This window comes from Lithobates pipiens, unplaced genomic scaffold (assembly GCF_037356315.1).
Source record: "Lithobates pipiens isolate NorthernLeopardFrog02 unplaced genomic scaffold, aLitPip1_a1.2 Scaffold_25, whole genome shotgun sequence".
Lineage (NCBI taxonomy): Eukaryota > Metazoa > Chordata > Amphibia > Anura > Ranidae > Lithobates > Lithobates pipiens.
This window is the reverse complement of record NW_027507787.1, coordinates 9,488,659-9,508,029: the sequence shown is the minus strand read 5'-3', so window position 1 is coordinate 9,508,029 and position 19,371 is coordinate 9,488,659. Positions and strand designations below refer to the sequence as shown.

Genomic DNA, 19,371 nt, shown 5'->3' with positions numbered 1-19,371 from the left:
ATATGTTTTATTACGGACTCCTGACAGTCAAACAAATGAAAGCCGACATTTGAGGGTGTATTTTGGACAAGGTAATTTGAACAACCCAGGTCTGTCGTTTGCCAGTGCCCTGTTGTGGCAGTCCTCTCAATCTTTTTGTTGAATCGACCATCAATTTTTTTTATTTTTGATGCACATATTTTGATGCACATATGGCAACCAGAGCCCTACATGTTAAGAATAGTATTGCTTCTATTCCCAAACCTAAACATCCTGATGGCCCGATTTCTCATCATCCCAAGGAAATGAATGTGCTTTTTTTTTCAGTTTTTATGCCACATTGTATAATCTACCAACATGCCCTTCTAACATGTCATCTGAGACTCTTCAATCCAAACTAGAAGAGTATATCGCTACCACAGCTCTGCCGGCTCTCCCTATGACTATGGTGCAAGATCTTGAGCGCCCATTTGAGGATGAACTTGAGCTTACGATATCCTCTTAAGCCTAATAAAATCCCAGGACTGGACAATTACTTTGTTTCTATAAACCTTTTCAGGACTCCCTCCTATCGCTTCTTAATAAAACATATAATGCTATCTCCCCGGATTCTCCTTTCCCAAGTCGAGCCCTAGAAGCTCATATTGTATTACCTAATTCCCAGGAAAGTGGCAGTTATCGTTCTGTTTCACTTACCAATATTGACATTCCTTTATACTCTAAATTATTGGCCAATCGTCTTTTGCCATTGATACCTAGCCTGATCCATCTTGACCAAGTGGGGTTTACCCCTGAGAGGGAGCCCAGGGATGGCATCCTTAAAACCATTACCCTGATGGACTATGCCAAAAAGTGCCAAATCCCAGCTTGCTTTATCTGTCGATTCCGAAAAGGCTTTAGACTGGGTTCCTTGAACATGCTTCAGCAAGTGGGCCTTGGGTCTTGCATGCTATGCAAAATCCATGCTCTATGAAAACCCCACAGCAAGGATTTGTTCTATTGGCCTTCTATCAGACCTGATTGAGAGTTGTAATGAAACCCGCCAGGGATGCCCTCTTTCACCACTATTATACTCTCTATGGAACATTTTGCCGTAAGACAAAATTTTAATATTCAGGGTCTTTCTATCGGTCAACATCATTATAAATGATTTCTCAATGCAGACGGCCTCCTATTATGTTTCTAATCCACCAAGTTGTGGGCGTCATTGGAAAACTACCTGATACCCCACCGACCTCACATCTCTACCGTGGACAGACCCATACACAGACCCCCCACTGACCTAGTGATCCTCATGACTTTCGCAACGCTGAGAATTTGGGATAGTTGCTTTGTGCCACTTTTCAGGGGCGCTTTCACATAAAAAAAAAAAAAAAAAAGCACCTGAAAAGCTAACGAAAACCTATTTCTATTAAAATCCATGAATGCTTTCACATTGGGGCAGGGCGGTGGAAAAACGCCCCTCTCCTTTGAAATCAATAGAAAACGATACAAAAGTGCCTGAAAAGCTCCTTCAAAAGCACTGGGTTTTACTGGTAGCTTAGAAGCGCTTCAGTATGAAAAGGGCCTACCAAAGGTTTACTGTCCTCGAGACCTAGCCCCTTGACTCCACTCTTTTGGAATCCCTTCTTTCGCTCCGACTTGAACTAACTCTAGATTTCTTTCCTGGCAAAAATCTGATGCTTCTGATAAGCTATGCGCTCCGAAAACTAATTCCCTTACCCCGCATACTCTCCACCTGCTATAACCGTTCTGGGACCTGGCTTGAACATACTCAATTAACACACTTTCTGGACAAAATATCGAACATTGACCAACTGAACAGGCCACAAACAGCCTTTTGAGTTGTTGCTGTCCCAGACTGACAGACCGGAGCACTCGCTATCTCAAATCTATTGGATTTTGATTAAGGTCTCTTATCCAGATCACCACCATTTTTCAAAATGGAAACGGAAATGTTTCACTGATTTATATGGAATGGGGCAAAACACTGGCTCCTACCTTTTTAAATGGTCTCTCATCTCATACCCAAGAATGAAATTACAGAATTTTGTCTAGCTGTTATCACTGCCCTACTATAATACATAAATTCGATCCAAGCATACCAGACACATGCTGGAGATGCTTGCAGGCCCCTGGCACCATGACACACATTTGGGGCACATGCACACGAATTACCCCCTTTTTGGGTTAAAATTCATAATTTTTTTCATGGCTGCCCGCTCTATTATCACTAGATCTTGGTACCAATCGGTGGTTCCCTCCTTAGCTGAATGGGCTAGTGCCATGCACAGGATCAAACATCTAGAACGTATGATGGAATGGAATTCTGATAAGAATGACTCCTACACTATCATCTGGACCATATGGTTGAATTTCTGTTTTTCTTCTGATTTTGGTGTTTTCGTAACAGATGCAGTTCATGATGCTTCTCCTGGGCCCTCTCATTTGTAAATTGATATACCCTCCCATTACCCTCCTCTTCTCTTCACACTTTTTTTTTTTTTTTTTTCCCCTCCACTTTCTCTTCCTTCTTTCTTTCCCATAGCCTTTCTCACTTTTACATACATAAGGCTATGGTTATCTTAACTGTAGCACCACTATATTTTCAGGCCATGTGTGTCGAGCCTGTTTCTAGCGGACTACTGGGTAATTAGAACACAATTATTATGCTTAGTGACCTATATTTTATCCTAATTATGCAATACTTGTTTTCTTATTCTTATTACGATCTTAATGACTACTTGTTCATCCATTGGAATTGGATTGATACACTCACGTTTTTACTCAATATTGTTTAAAGTGGTTGTAAACCCACCAAAAAACCTGCAAGACAAAGGCATAATGCGCTAGTATGTATAGCATACTAGCGCGTTATGAAATACTCACTTTAGATCAAAGCCCCCATATCAGTCCAAGTACACAGCTATGGCCGGCGACGTTACTTCCGGGTATTGTGGGCTCTGGCGCTGTGATTGCCCGGAGCCACAATGACGTCACTTGCGCACGGGAGCCAACGGTAGCGGTCCTGATGCATGGGATATCTCCTAAACCATGTAAGTTTAGGAGATATCTGGGGTACCTACAGGTAAGCGTTATTGTAGGCTTACCTGTATTTAAAAAAAGTGGATTGTAAGGGTTTACAACCACTTTAAGATTGTTTGTTTGAAACTTAATAAAAACAGATTCAACAAAGTGTAAAGTAAATAAATTGGACTTTAGATTTCAGCACTTAATATCATACACATCATGTCTTAAAAAAAGCTTGATAAAATCAGTTATAAGTGTAGCGGTACCCCCGTAGGGGCTGCTGGTAGTTGTGGTCAGCCTCGCCCTGCACAGCCAGGCACAAAAATATTCGGGCATTCATTCGTCAAGAAGCGGCCCTTTTTTTGTTTTTGTTTTATTGAGGGGATTTAACTTGGATGGGAATAGGATAGATATGAGATGCTCATTTAATTGTAAAAGCAATAGGGACTGAAATATATACACCTCCGGTATATAAAACTTCCTCTCTTCTAGCACAAACGTGCTTGTAGAACTAAATCTCCCAGGACCAGCTAGCACTGAATTGCAGGCCTAAAACTGCCTCAGCCAGGCCCAAAGAAAATGCCCTTTGCAGGCAGGGACTGCAAGCCTCTATGTAGAAAAAAATGGTAGTCCTAGTGCTAGCTGCCCCACGTGGCTGCTGATTCCAGTACCACCATTTCAAGTGCTGCCAGTCCTAGCTGCATCTGCCTTTTTCCACTGCCTGTGCCACTTACTGGCTCTGCACCCACTCCAGACTGCTTGCTCCCAGTCCCCTCAGGCGTGCCTCCCAGTCCTGACTGTGTGCCACTCACCAGCCCTCTTGGCTGGACCTTGTAGTTCTTCCTGAAGACTTGCCTGGCAGTGTCCTTATGTCCTCTTTTTGCTCCTGTGCCTCCTGTCCAGGACACCTCCTCTGGTTGTAGGAAGGTCCCATCCGAGCCAAGGCCCAAGGTCACCCCCCCAAGACTGGGGATCTCCCTCAAAGGCCGATGACAGCCTAACCCTCCATTTCCAGCTTCCACCTGAACAACTCCTCCCCAGCTGGGCTGACCCTGAGTATTTAAGGAGGCCTGACCCCTTCCAATCCAAGTTGGGGATTGGTCAGGGCCCTCAGAATACTCCAGACCTCCCCACCTCACCTCTTCTCCTATCTTTCCAGAAGATTCCAAAGTGTTCTGGAAATAAGTGGGAGGTCTCGGTGATGCTGTGGGTGTGTCATCCAGCTCTCCCTGGATTTTTGCCAACCCAGAGACAAAAACAAGCAGGCCTAGCTGCCAGCCAAGTCTGCATAAATTTGCCTACACTGGCTAAAAAAAAAAAACTCTCACACCTAGCATACTAGAGGGACCTACATAAGTATATATTGACAGCTGTCCACTATGGTAATTAAAATATATATTTATATTTTTTGCACATAAGTCGTACACGCGTCGGGGTTGACAAGCTTTGAGCTGGTGTTGATAAATGGCTGCCTGTATTATGGGTCCATTCTGTTTGCAGTTGAGATTCTATTAAGAATATTTTTTATTTTTTTTATTTTTTTATACAGCCCAGAGCAGATCCCATTCCCATCTGTAGTTTCTGTCTTGGGACAAAGGAATCCAACCGGGAGAAGAAACCTGAAGAGTTGATCTCCTGTGCTGACTGTGGGAGCAGTGGTAAGTTTGCTTTTACAACGTTTGCCTTCAAAGTTATGTCTGGTGTTCTCATTTTTAATTACATATACATTCACGTATATTCAAACACTGTAAAATAAGGTACCTTTTGAGGAGAGATGCACCACTACTGCCACCTCCACCACTCGTGTAACCCTTAAGTAGTAGTTTTTTTAATTGATTGCTGGAGCCATGCAGTCCACACTCCATTTTTATACAGATCTATGAGTGACACTAAAAGTTTACACGGGTCACTGCATACAGTCACTATCTACTGCTGAAATATTTTTGCGCTGTACTGTCTACTCTCAAACATTTAAAAAACTCTCTCCAGAAAATGAACCTCATTGGTGGTTCAGTGATTTGCCATTGCTTAGCCACTTTATGACCGGTGCACGCCGATGTACGTCCATTTTTTGAAGAGGGATATCTCGGTAACAGCAGCAGCTGCTGCCACAACCGATATACCCATCTCTTCAGGCGCTGGTCATGTGTATGATAATGGTGGTCTCTGTGGCGGCTTCGCCGCAAGATCACCATTATCGGTGTTGGGAGAAGGGCCATCCCCCCCCCCCCTCCGACAGAGGCGTTCGGGTCCTTTTTCTGTGCTGGGTATGGAGACGAGTGAGGCTAAGATGGCTCCCACTCGTCTCTATACCATAGGAGGGCGGAAGCGATCTCAAAACATCACGTCCGCCCATACCTCTTAATTTTTTTTCAATGTCATTTTTTTCAAATTATTTTTTTTTGCATTTAAGTCCAAATATGAGATCTGAGGACTTTTTGACCCCAGATCTCATATTTAAGAGGACCTGTCATGCTTTTTTTTTCTATTACAAGGGATGTTTACATTCCTTGTAATAGGAATAAAAGTGATCCGTTTTTTTTTTCTTTTTTTTACGTGAGTAGTGCCCGCATATGAAAACGGTAGTCAAACCACGCATGTGGGGTATCACTGCGATCGGTAGAGCGAGGACAATAATTGTAGCCATAGACCTCCATGTACCACAAAATATGCAGCCTGTAGAATTTTTTAACTGTCGCTTATGGAGATTTTTGAGGGTAAAAGTTTGACACCATTCCACGAGCTGGTGCAATTTTGAAGCGTGACATGTTGGGTATCAATTTACTCGGTGTAACATTATCTTTCACAATATAAAATAAAATAGGCTAATTTTACCGTTGTCTTATTTTTTTTATTCAAAAAAGTGCATTTTTTCCAAAAAGTGCGCTTGTAAGACCGCTGCGCAAATACGGTGTCAAAGTATTGCAATGACCACCATTTTATTCTCTAGGGTGTTAGAAAAAAAACAATATATAATGTTTGGGGCTTCTAAGTAATTTTCTAGCACAAAAAAACTGTTTTAAACATGTAAACACAGAGTCTGAAAAAGAGGCCTGGTCCTTAAGTGGTTAAGTAAAATCATCCATATCCTCTAAGTACAGCACATAGGGAAGTACTCTCTCTGGAATATTGCAGCCACTTTGCATTGTGCTTATCACCAAACTGTCTTGTCTGTCATGTGATCTGCAATGCCACTTCTACACCCAAAAGTGGTTCAAGGAGGCTTTACAGCTCCCCCTTTATTACCACCTTACCCACTGGAGAGGACATGGTTATTTGTGCACTGCCTGGGAATTGTAGGTGACATTACTACAGTATTACCAAACTAGTACGCTACCAGCGAAGTTGGTTTGTAGAACATCTTTCATTAAAATGTTCTCCACTATATTTCTAAATGAAAAGTGACTTTTTCTCTCAGTGGACCTACGATTGTGTGAAAGTATTTGCCCCTTACTGATTTTTTTTTTTTTTTGCATATTTGTCACACTTAAATGACTCGGCTCATCAAAGTAATTTTATTACACAAAGATAAGCCGAGTAAATACAAAATTCAGTTTTTAAATGATGATTTCATTTATTACGGCAAAAAATCTGTCCAAACCTGCCTGGCTTTATGTGAAAAAGGAATTGCCCCCTAAACCTAGTAACTGGTTGTGCTACCCTTGGCAGCAACAACTGCAATTAAGCGTTTGCGATAACTTGCAATGAGTTGCTGTGGAGAACTTTTGGCCCAGTCTTCTTTGCAGAATTGTTTTAATTTTTCCAGCATGAACGGCCTGTGTAAGGTCATGATACATCATCTCAATTGGATTTCAGTACAGGCTTTGACTAGGCCACTCCAAAACCTAAATTTTGGTTTGTTTGAAGCATTTGGAGGTGGACTTGCTGTTATGTTTCTGATCATTGTCCTTCTGCATAACCCAAGTGCACTTGAGCTTGAGGTCACGAACTGATAGCCAGACATTCTCCTTTAGGATTTTCTAGTAGATCTCAGAATTCATGGTTCCATCAATTTATGGTAAGTTGTCCAGGTCCTGAAGCTGCAAAGCAGCCCCAGACCATCACGCTACCACCATGTTTGACTGTTGGTATGATCTTGTTATGAAATGCTGTATCTGTTTTATGCCAGATGTTACGCGACATACATTAGTTGCCTAAAAGTCTTGGGGATAATCAAGATGTTTTTTTGGTAAATGTGAGATGAGCCTTTGTGTTTTTTGGTCAGCAATAGCTTTAGAACTCTCCCACAGATGCCATTTTTGCCCAGTCTTTATTATTGTTGAATCATGAACAATGATCTCTGAGGCCTGCAGTTCGTTAGATGATCTGGGTTCTTTGACCTCCTGGATGATGATTCATCGGCATGCTCTTGGAGTAATTTTTGTAGACCGGCCACTCCTGGGAAGGTTCACCACTGTTCCAAGTTAACTCTGTTTGTGGATAATGGCTCGCCCCGTGGTTCACTGGAGTTTCAAAGCCTTAGAAATGGCTTTGAAACCCTTCCTAGACCGATACATTTACATTACTTTGTTTCTAATCTGTTCTTGAATTTTTTTAGATTTTGGCATGTGTGGCTTTTTGTGATCTGTTAGCGTGCTTCACTTTGTCAGACAGCTTCTATTTATGTGATTTCTTGATTCAACAGGTCTGTCGGTAATCAAGCCTGGGTGTGGCAAGTGAAATTTAACTCTGCTTTCCAAACAATTGTGGTTAATCACAGTTCATTCATGATTCAGCATGGGGGGTGGCAATTACTTTTTCACAAAGGGCCAGACAGGTCTGAACAGCTTTTTTCCCTTATTAAATGAAATAACAATTTTAAAAACTGCATCTTGGATTTACTCCGGTTATCTTTGTTTAATATTAAGATTTGTTTGATCTGAATCATTTAAGTGTGGGAAATATGCAAAAATCAGGAAGGGGGCAAATACTTTTTTTCACACAACTGTAAGTACGGAAATATTCATCAGGTAGATGTTCTACGTTTTTGTTTTTTTAACTTTGTAAGCTGGGTGGCAGATTTCAGATTCTTCAAATATAAATGTCAGGTTTCTGTGATGTAAAAAAGTGAGACAAAGATAAATCATTTCAGAACTTTTTTTCCACCTTTTTAACCACTTGCCGACCGCCGCACGACGATGTACGTCGACAGAATGGCACGGGCAGGCATATGGGCGTACCTGTACGTCCCTACCTTCCCGCGGGTCCCCCCCGGTGCCTGCGGCGGTCGGTATTCGTTCGGGAGCGATCCGGGATGAGGGGGCGGCCATTCATTCATGGCCACCCCCTCGCGATCGCTCCCGACGAATGGAAATCCTTCGTGACATCACTTCCTCTCCTGTAATGTAAACACAGGAGAGGAAGTGATGTAATCTCTCCTCCATGTCGGTATTTTTCGTTCCGACACCGAGGAGAGAGGATCGGTGAGTTGCACCAACACGACACTTCACAGTAGAACATGCCAGGCACACTCACACCCCCCCTTTACCCCCCGATCACCCCCCCCAATTACCCCTGCCCCCCCAGTCACAGTGACACCAATGCATTTTTTTTTTTTTTTGCATTGGTGTCATTTGTGACTGTAATAACTGTTAGGGCAGTTAGGGTTAGCCCCCTTTTAGTTCTAATGTACCCCCCTAACCCCCCCCAATAAAGGTTTAACCCCGTGATCACCCCCCGTCGCCAGTGTCACTAAGGCTGGGTTCACATTGCAGCGGTTTATGAGAACTGATGTGATTTGCACCGCACTGCAGTGCAAATCACATCCGATCTCTGCGATTCGAGTTCAGCCATTCGCCGCACCCGCCGCAAATTCGCACGGGACCCTTTTTTTGGTCCGCAGCAGAATCGGATCGCATGGGTGTTCACACCATGCGATCCGAGTTTGCAGATCGCACTGCGATATGCGAACTGATCTGGGGGTGTCATTAACATTTCACTGACACTCCCAGCAGTTCGCATAGGGCAGTGTGAACTGCCGCCGGGAGGCATGCGATGCGGGAACCCGCCGCGGATTCGTGGCGTTCCCGCATCGCTCCAGTGTGAACCCAGCCTAATAAGCGATCGTTTTTCTGATCGCTGTATTAGTGTCACAGGTGACGCTAGTTAGGCAGGTAGGTATTTAGGTTCGCCGCAGCTTTTTATAGCGCCAGGGACCCCCATATACTACCGCATAAAGCCCCCTGATTGCCCCCTAGTTAACCCTTTCACCAGTGATCACCATATAACTGTTACAGGTGACGCTGGTTGGTTAGTTATTTTTTTATAGTTTCAGGGCACCCGCCATTTATTACCTAGTCTCACTAGTGTACCCCTAAATTTAGGGGTGTCTACTTTCCAAAATGGGGTCATTTGGGGGGGGTTTGTGCCATCTTGGCATTTTATGGCCTTCAAAACTGTAATGCCCTTAGAAAGCCTGAAGGCGGTGCTTGGTTTTCGAGGCCCCGTACGCGGCTAGGCTCACAAAAGTCCCACATATGTGGTATCCCCGTACTCAGGAGAAGCAGCAGAATTTATTTTGGGGTGTCATTTCACATATGCCCATGGCATGCGTGAGCAATATATCATTTAGTGACAACTTTGTGAAAAAAAAAAAAAAGTTTGTAATTTTCCCGCAACTTGTGGCAAAATATAAAATATTCCATGGACTCAACATGCCTCTCAGCAAATAGCTTGGGGTGTCTACTTTCTAAAATGGGGTCATTTGTGGGGGTTTTGTGCCATCTTGGCATTTTATGGCCTTCAAAACTGTAATAGGTAGTGAGGAGTGAAGTCAAATATTTACGCCCTTAGAAAACCTGAAGGCGGTTCTTGGCTTTCGGGGCCCCGTACGCGGCTAGGCTCCCAAAAAATCCCACACATGTGGTATCCCCGTACTCAGGAGAAGCAGCAGAATTTATTTTGGGGTGTCATTTCACATATGCCCATAGCATGTGTGAGCAATATATCATTTAGTGACAACTTTGTGTAAAAAAAAAAAAAAAAAAAAATTTTTTTTGTCATTATTCAATCGCTTGAGGCAAAAAAATAAAATATTCAATGGGCTCAACATGCCACTTATCAATTTCCTTAGGGGGTCTACTTTCCAAAATGGGGTCATTTGGGGGGGTTTTGTACTGCCCTGCCATTTTAGCACCTCAAGAAATGAGATAGGCAGTCGTAAACTAAAAGCTGCGTAAATTCCAGAAAACGTACCTTAGTTTGTAGATGTGACAACTTTTGCGCAAACCAATAAATATACAGTTATTGACTTTTTTTTTTTTACCAAAGACATGTGGCTGAATACATTTTGGCCTAAATGTATGACTAAAATTGAGTTTATTGGATTTTTCTAATAAAAAAAAGTAGAAAATATCATTTTTTTTTCAAAATTTGCGGTCTTTTTACGTTTATATCGCAAAAAATAAAAATCGCAGAGTCAGTCAAATACCTTTAAAAGAAAGCTCTATTTGTGGGAAGAAAAGGACGCAAATTTCGTTTGGGTACAACATTGCATGACCGCGCAATTACCAGTTAAAGCAGCGCAGTGCCAAAGTGTAAAAAGACCTCTGGTCATTGACCAGCAAAATGGTCCGGTCTGAAAGTGGTTAATGTGACTAATAAACTGTACAACTCAGTTGAACAACAAACTAAAATCTTTTAGATGGAGGGAAGTAAAAATAAAAATATGGTTACAAAAGTGTGCACACCCTTAAACTAATACTTTTGTTGAAGCACCTTTTTGATTTTATTACAGCACTCCGTCTTTTTGGGTATGAGTCTATCAGCATGGCACATCTTGACTTGGCAATATTTGCCCACTCTTCTTTGCAAAAACCCTCCAAATCTGTCAGATTGCGAGGGCATCTCCTGTGCACAGCCCTCTTCAGATCACTACGCAGATTCCAAAACTTTATTCTTCTGGTGAAGCCATTCCTTTGTTAATTTGGATGTATGCTGTGGGTCGTTGTCATGCTGAAAGATGAAGTTCCTGAAGTGTTTGTGCCAATATTGACTGGTATTTTGAACTGTTCAGAATTCCCTCTACCTAGACTAAGGCCCCTGTTTCATCTGATAAAAAATGGCCCCAAAGCATGATGCTGCTACCATAGAGCTGCACAATTCTGGCTAAAATGAGAATCCCAATTTTTTTTTTTTTTGCTTATAATAAAGATCTGTTAGTAGGACAGGCTGTTAGAAGTGCGCCCCACCAAGCTCTCAGGCTCAGTCAAACTGCACACATGCGTAGTGAGCTCAACATTGTACAACAGAACACTGCTAGTGTGGAGGAAAATTTTTGTTGGAAATGTGCAGGAAAGTTCATCTTAACAACATTTTTATTGGTGTTCCAGGGGATATTTCAAGTTTTGAGTGATGCCTGGATACCCAGGCCAAATTTTGCAGTGCCAGTTTGCATCAATCAATTTACTTGCCTAAATGATTTTTCAAGAAATTCATGTTTTGTTGCAGCTTAGCAATCGTTAGATGTGGTGGCTGCATCAGTTTTTATTTCTTTCTCTTTTTTCACCTGGTGATCTGGCCTGTAACACACCTCTTGTATTAGTGGATTCACACCATTTTCCGTCTGGGGGGAGGGTAGTGTTAAATTTATTAAGTTTAAGCCAAACTTCAGCTCAAACTTTTTAATTAGTTACAGCAAACAGTTTTTATTTTATTTTTTTATTTTTTTTATGTGGTATAAAGTTTTTTCATTAATAAATAAAAGGTGATCATTTTAAACACTCCTGCCAGTGTTAAAGCATAACTGCGACCACGTTTTTTTATTTATTTTTTGTTCCAATTCAGTGGGGCTGTGCCCGCACTGCATAGGTTAACTGTTAGTTCTTAACTAGGGGTTCCTAAAGCAGAGATACTCGCCTAAACCTTTGATTCTCCCAGCGCAAGACCGATTCCTTTTGGCTCCTGCAACCCATCCCACCCCCCTCTTGTGTGGTGGACTGTTTGTTGTGACGTCATCAAGCCCATACACCTGCTCCGCAGATGAAGACATCAGGAACAGTTTAGCGCTGGATGTGGGGGTGCACAGTTTTCCGAAGGATTGGGCGAGTATAGGCTCTGTGTTCACCTCTAGAAAGAAATGAGCAGTTAACCCACGGGATAGCCCTACTGCATGGTGGAAAAAACAATTGCCTGGAGTTGGGTTTTAGGTGGTTTATCTCATACATGTAAACTGATGCATTTTGCTGGAGAGTTTGGGATTTTGAAAAACAGACTTGCTGTCTGGATCTTTAAGGCTTCATGTAAACTGCTGCTGGTAAACCGATGTTTAGGAGCAGTTGGGCATTTTTTCAGCTACCCCTGAACTTTCCTCTGTCATCTTATCAGTACATGTACACAGGGTCATTTATAGTCATGTCTAGGCAGTTGAGTTTAGAAGCATTTTTTGGAAAGCAAAAAAAGCATTCAGGACGGATGTTCAGAGGCATTTGAAACGCCAAATTCCTGTAACAGCTTGTAAACGTGGTAACTGGCGCTTAGCCGCGTTTCATCTACAGGCATTTTTAATGGAGATACTTTTAAGACTATTTGCATTTAAAAAATATTTTTTTTTCTTCTTCAAACGCAGCAAAACAGACTTTTTCTTTTTTTTTTTTTTTTTTAATCGTTGTTTACTATCTGTCAAGTCAAATCATTCAGGGGAGGTTGTAAAATGTCCCATATACATTAAGCCTAAATGCAAATAGAAAAAAGAGAGCCTAAAAAAAGGAAACCTACAACGATCATGTCTAAGAATTAGGCTGCAATATAATAAATGTTTGCTACTGTTTAACCACCTCCCGCCCTATAGCCGAATGACGAGAGCAGTGTAGAGCAGGCGGGTTCCTTCGCCTGGCCGTCCCTGGACGGCCTTGTGTTTACTTCCGCAATGCGCGCCGCCGGGGGCGCGCATCGCGGAAGTTTTGTATTCGCCGTGTCTCCCGGAGACAGGCAAATACAGATCGCCGTGAACGGCCAATCAAAGCGGCCGTTCACAGCGCGATCGCAGCTGCCAATGGGAGATGATCTCAAATGTAAACATATGAGATCATCTCCCATTGCCGTGTCTCTCCCTCCTCACACAGAGACAGCGTGTGAGGAGGGAGAGCGATCTGTGAGTGATACATTGTTAAACTGTCAGCCCCAGTGCCACCTGTGCCATCTGTCAGCCCCAGTGCCATCTGCCAGTAGTGCCAGTGCCACCTGCCAGTGCCACCTGCCAGCCCCAGTGCCGTCAGCCCCAGTGTCACCAGTGCCGCCACCTGCCAGTGCCATCCGTCAGCCCCAGTGCCACGTGCCACGTGCCAGTGCCACCTGCCAGCCCCATCTGCCAGCCGCAGCCCCATCTGCCAGCCCCATCTGCCAGCCCCATCTGCCAGCCCCATCTGCCAGCCCCATCTGCCAGCCCCATCTGCCAGCCCCATCTGCCAGCCCCATCTGCCAGCCCCATCTGCCAGCGCCATTTGCCAGCGCCATCTGCCTCCAGTGCCATCTGCCAGCCCCATCTGCCTCCAGTGCCATCTGCCAGCCCCATCTGCCTCCAGTGCCATCTGCCAGCCCCATCTGCCTCCAGTGCCATCTGCCAGCCCCATCTGCCTCCAGTGCCATCTGCCAGCCCCATCTGCCTCCAGTGCCATCTGCCAGCCCCATCTGCCTCCAGTGCCATCTGCCAGCCCCATCTGCCTCCAGTGCCATCTGCCAGCCCCATCTGCCTCCAGTGCCATCTGCCTCCAGTGCCATCTGCCTCCAGTGCCACCTGCCACATCAGCGTGTAAAAGTCTCACACATTTGGTATCGTTATACTCAGGAGGAGTAGTAGAACGTATTTTGGGGTGTCATTTTTGCTATGTACATGCTATGTGTTGGAAATATCTTATAAATCGACAACTTTGCGTAAAAAAAAAATGCGTTTTCATTTTTTTTTCCACATTTTCCCAAAACTTCTGGAAAAAAGAAAATGAACCATTGAAACGACTCAATATCCCTCATAGATTATACATTGGGGTGTTAGCTTTCCAAAATGGGGTCACTTTGTGGGCATTTCCATTGTCCTGGTGCTCCAGGGTCTTCGAAACTGTAATAGGTGGTTGAGAAATGAAATGTGTAATTTATGCTCCTAGAACGCCTGATGGTGCTATTTCAATATTGGGCCTCTGTATGTGGCCAGGCTGTGTAAAAGTCTCACACATTTGGTATCATAATACTCAGAAGGAGTAGCAGAACGTATTTTGGGGTGTCATTTGTGGTATACACATGCCATGTGAGAGAAATAACCTATTACATTGAAAATTTTGTGAGAAAAAAAAAATCTTCATTTTGCAAAGAATTGTGGGAAAAAGATGACAACATCAAAAACCTCACCATGCATCTTAGTAAATACCTGTCTACTTTCAAAAAAGGGGTCATTTGGGGGGTATTTGTACTTTCCTGACTTGTTCGGGTCGCAAGAAATGAGATAGGCCACCAGTACATCAGGTGTGATCAATTTTTTATGATTCGCACCACACCACAAAGACCAAATAATATCCACTAATTTGGGTTATTTTTAACAAAGATATGTAGCAGTATAAATTGTGGCCAAAATTTATGAAAAAAAATTATAATTTGCAAAATTTTATCACAGAAACAAAGAAATATGCGTTTTTTTTCAAAATTTTCGGTCTTTTTTCATTTATAGCACAAAAAAAAAAAACCCCAGAGGTGATCAAATACCACCAAAAGAAAGCTCTATTTGTGGGAAAAAAAGGACACAAAATTCATTTGGGTACAGTGTTGCATGACTGAGTAATTGTCATTCAAAGTGTGAGAGCACCGAAAGCTGAAAATTGGTCTGGTCAGGAAGGGTGTTTAAGTGCCCAGTAAGCAAGTGGTTAATACTGCTTTATTATTATTTTTATTATTATTATACAGGATTTATATAGCGCCGACAGTTTATGCAGCGCTTTAAAACATTAGGGCAGACAGTACAATTGCAATACAATTCAATACAGGGGGGAATCGAGTCCTGCTCATTAGAGCTTACAATCTACGAGGAACTTTTATTTAAATACTGGTTTAATTAGTCCTCCTTTTTTTTTTTTTTTTTTTTTTTTTTTCTTGACAATGGAATACATTTGGAAGTTAAATTTTCACTAGTTTTATAATAGGAAATGTTAATGTATTTTTTTTTTACATTTTGTATATGGCTTTAGAAACTTTGTCCTGCAGAGTGGATGCACAACACAGTGATGATTCAACTGGAACCGACTTGTTTGTAAATAGAGCCATGAGATCACTGTGATTGGCTGTCATAGTAATCACATGTCCAGGAACCATGCTAATTGGTTTCTTGTCACTGTATCTGACAGCACAGATGTCTGATACAATATGGTAACGAGAAAAGCAGCCACCTCTGAAGACCGCTACTAACTCTGCCATAGCGCTGTTTATTTGCAAATCCTCGGAAGGGGCATTGTACTGATAATCTTGAATAATTGGTATTTTTGCATCAGACCTTAACAAATCTCATGCATAGCTGTGATCCAGGTTTAAAAGCCTAGGAGCCAGCACTAAACAACCCACATATTTACTGTATATGTAGCTAAAGGATGCATAGTTAGGCAAATTTGGAAAATATAGAACAGACTTTATTTTTCAGAACAACTTCAAACGACAGTACACAGAAGGTGCCTAATGTTCACATGGCCTGCCAGCATTTTGGTAGCTGTGCCAGTCATTAAGTGCAGGCAAGTCATGGTCTTAATGCCAACAAGCAGGCGATTGTTGGGGTTATCTTTGGGTAAAACAAGTACTGCCTCAGAACATAGTAGCTAATGTGACTGTTCTGGCAGTCACCGTTGCATGAGTGAAGTTCACCTTTCTCATACACCAGCACGACTTACAGTAGCTCACTCCTATCTAGTGCAACTCCCACTGTCCATATAATCACATTGGTCACTGCTGTCTCATGCAGCGTCAGTTTCTACCTAACAATAGTCTTGGAATTTCAGTGCCTCTCTCCCCACCAGTTTTTCCTTTTTTTTTCAGTCACCCTGGAATTTTTCCAGCTGTGCTTGGTTTGCCATATTATTTGGAAATACAAACCTCAAGGTTTTTTTTTCTTACTTTGACATTGCCATTACATTCATTCTTTCCGTTAAATTTTTTTTTATCCGTTTCTTAACATTTATTTTTTTTTTTTTTTACCTCCTTGACTTTTTTTTTTTTTTTTTTCTTTTTAACACTATGGAGTAAATACTATTACCAATTGTAGACACAATAGTTTAATAGTTTTGCCTCTTGGCTGCGGCTTACTTGGCCCTGGATATTTTTTGTCTCCAGCTAAAAGCAGGTTGGGTTTTAAAGAAACATAAATTGATCTGAAAATTGACGTGTTTAAGGGTATCCTTGATTTCCGAAGTATTAATGGCACCCTTTTAACGAGTGAGCCATTTGATCTATTAGGTTTCACTTGCTTCCTGATTGATTTAACCTGCGCTGAATTAATGACGTTAAAGACTTGCTAAACATCAGTTCATTAAGCTAAATTTTGTCAAGTCCTTGAAATCCCAAGCTAGACAAATGTTTATAGATTTTGTAGAGATTGTGTCTTTAGAAGTGAGCTGTTCTAGTATTTCAGGAGTTAAGTCATAGGATAGAAAACCAAACCTTTATCCTTCCTTGTGCTCACAGTGGAGAGAGAACTCCACACGACTTTCATGGATCAGCTTCCTTCAGCATTAGCAGCTGATCCTCGCTCTGCCTCATTAAGATCAAATTATCCTTAATTAGCTCCTCCGATGTCCCACGTAATGTGCTGTGTTTAGAAGCAGCTTCAGAATAAGTCACTGTTCTGCCGTCTAATCGTGTGGGAGCAGTGCACTAATCTCTTCTGTCTGACTGCTCACCTCGCAGGGGGTGCCTAACAGGCCTGACCCAAGATAGAACGGGTAAATCCAGTATCTGTATTTTGCTGAATTAAGATTCTGCAATTCCCTGGGCTGTTATTGAGTAAGAATGTTATACCTTCCTTGCAGTGCAATCCTTTTCATGTAGTTTTATTCCCTAGGGCTATAGCTAACATTATGCAAATATTTGCTGTTGCTCATCCGAGGCCACTTATTTTACACTAGCCAGTTTTTCCAAGCAGTCTAGTAAGAAATTAAGTTGTGTCTAACAATATGATATTTGTTATTTTCTCTACCATATAACCTGATAGATGAAAGTGATTACATTGTAAAGTTGCTGTGATCAAAGTAAACCATAGATTATCTTGCAGTGATGGAATTGAGCCTTAAAATCAGTTAAGACACTATAGGGACACAAGCCAAGCTGAATGTTTATCAGCTTTGTTGAATACAAAGACTGTAGAAATTGACAAGGAAACACCTTTACAGCTTTATATTCCAATCATCATGGCAAGTATCTTGCTACTTCTCCCCAAAGCTCTAAAACATTTACCATACTTTGAGAGACTGGAGTTGTCCATTCACACACACACAATGCAGTTCTTCAGGATCAGGTATCCTTTCCTTTTTAACCAGTGTTCCCCAAACTGTGGCCTACAGGCCCGATGTTGCCCTTTGCTTGTCTTGATCCGGCCCTTGGTACACACTTCCTCCCATTGATATGAGGCACTAGTCCTCTCACTGACACCAACAAGATAAACTATTGGGCACATGTCCTTTCACTGAAAACAATGGGATACTATTCCTTCCACTAATACTAATGATGAGCAACCATTCTACCTCCTAATGACCACAGGCACTATGTACATTTTATATTCCCTCTGATATGTGGACTTTCTCCCTCCACTGGAGACAGTCCAGCTCCCCCTAAAGTCTGAAGGATAATAAACTGGCCCTTTTGTTTAGAAAGTTAAGAGACCTCTGTTTTGACTGTTGTCCCAACTCTTTGTGGCCCAACTGCAAAACTATGAAATATTATAGTGTGTGTGTGTGTGTGTGTATAAATGTTATGCCTCCTCTTCAGAAAAGTTAAATATGCAACATAAGGGCTGGAGAAATTTCACCCAGAACTCAGTCAGGCAATGTTGTGCAGTACATCAACCATTAAGGTGGAACGAGAATTCTTGCCACTCAGAAGTGAACTTAATTCTCACTTGTGAGGAACTGCACCTTTCTGTCATCGGCACCCCAGGCATGGAAAATTGGATGGTGGCATTTCTCTGCTGTCAGCAATTGGACCTAAAGAGATGGGCTCTCTACCTTGATGTGTTGTAAACCCTTTGCTGCAGGTGGAGAAATCCTGGATCTTTTGGCATCCAGATTCAACAGACTGGGCAGGTTTGCCTCCAAGTCCAGGGCCCCATAGGCCCTTGCAGTGCATGTTGTGAATCTGTAAGATCAGATTCACATGATCTACATCTTTTTACTTCCACGAGTCTTGCTCCACAGGATGGAGCCAAGGGCATGCTGGTGATTTCGCATTGCAATGAATTGGCCCAAGTGTACGTGATACTCAGATTTACTCCTGGCAGACTCTGTGGGTCCTTCAGATTGTCCAAACCTCCTGTCCCAGGACCTGGTTCTCCATCCTGATCTTGGTCATTGGCTTTAATTGCATGGCTGGGATAGGGTCCTATCAGAATATTCTGTGCCCTCTTGAAGGCTAGAATGTCAACTTGTCAGTGTCTACCATCACACCTGAAAGCCTTTTTTGCTTAGTGTTAGACCAGGAATTTTCATAACAAGTAGTTCTCTGACACATTCTGTCCTTCCTCTCTCTGGCTTAGACCAGCATCTGGCCTGCACTACCTTTTTTAAAGGGCAAATATCAGCCTTGACTATTCTGTTTCAGAGAATGTTGACCTCTCAACCCTTAGTTAAAGCCTTTGATCGGGGATTTGAGCACATTGTTTCCCCTTTTTATGTTCCTCTGGTTCTTTTTCCCCCTTTAGCGGTCCGTCTTTCTAATTAGGGATATTATCTTGTCTGTCATTTGTTATGCGGCCTTTCTCATTGCTATAATCTCTGTGCACAGAGTCTCTAAGTTAGCTACCTTTATCCTATAAAGTTCATTTACTTCTGTTGCTTAAGGACAAGGTTGTCCTGAGGTCTAAAGCCTCATTTATCCTCACATAGCGTAATTCCGGTTTATTGAAAAAAATCCCCAAATACAAAGCACCCTCCTCCCTATATACATACAATGTAAAACAGTCAGTCAAACATAGTAAAAGGGGGCGAGTGTATTCACCACCGTTCCGCTGTCCCATGTTCGCAAACACTTCCTGGTCGGGATCAGCTGCTGGTGGAACGTATGCATCACTTCCGGTTAAGCCGTGGTAGTCGTGCACTTACACGTTTTGTCATGGCCGACTTTTATAGAGGACGCCCTCTGTCGAAGTTGGATATGACGAAACGAGTAAGAGCGTGACTACCATGGCTT

At 42.4% G+C, this 19,371-nt stretch overlaps 1 protein-coding gene across 4 annotated transcripts in view; it reads left to right on the top strand.

Moving 5' to 3' along the window:
• The window catches only part of KAT6B (lysine acetyltransferase 6B), a 199,231-nt gene that overhangs the window by 75,516 nt on the left and 104,344 nt on the right, over positions 1 to 19,371 (top strand). For all 4 annotated transcript variants that reach the window (XM_077454037.1, XM_077454040.1, XM_077454038.1 and 1 more), the window contains one exon: positions 4,559 to 4,667. In XM_077454037.1, the coding sequence (XP_077310163.1) occupies positions 4,559 to 4,667 (109 nt within the window). The remainder of the gene's footprint in view (positions 1 to 4,558; positions 4,668 to 19,371) is intronic.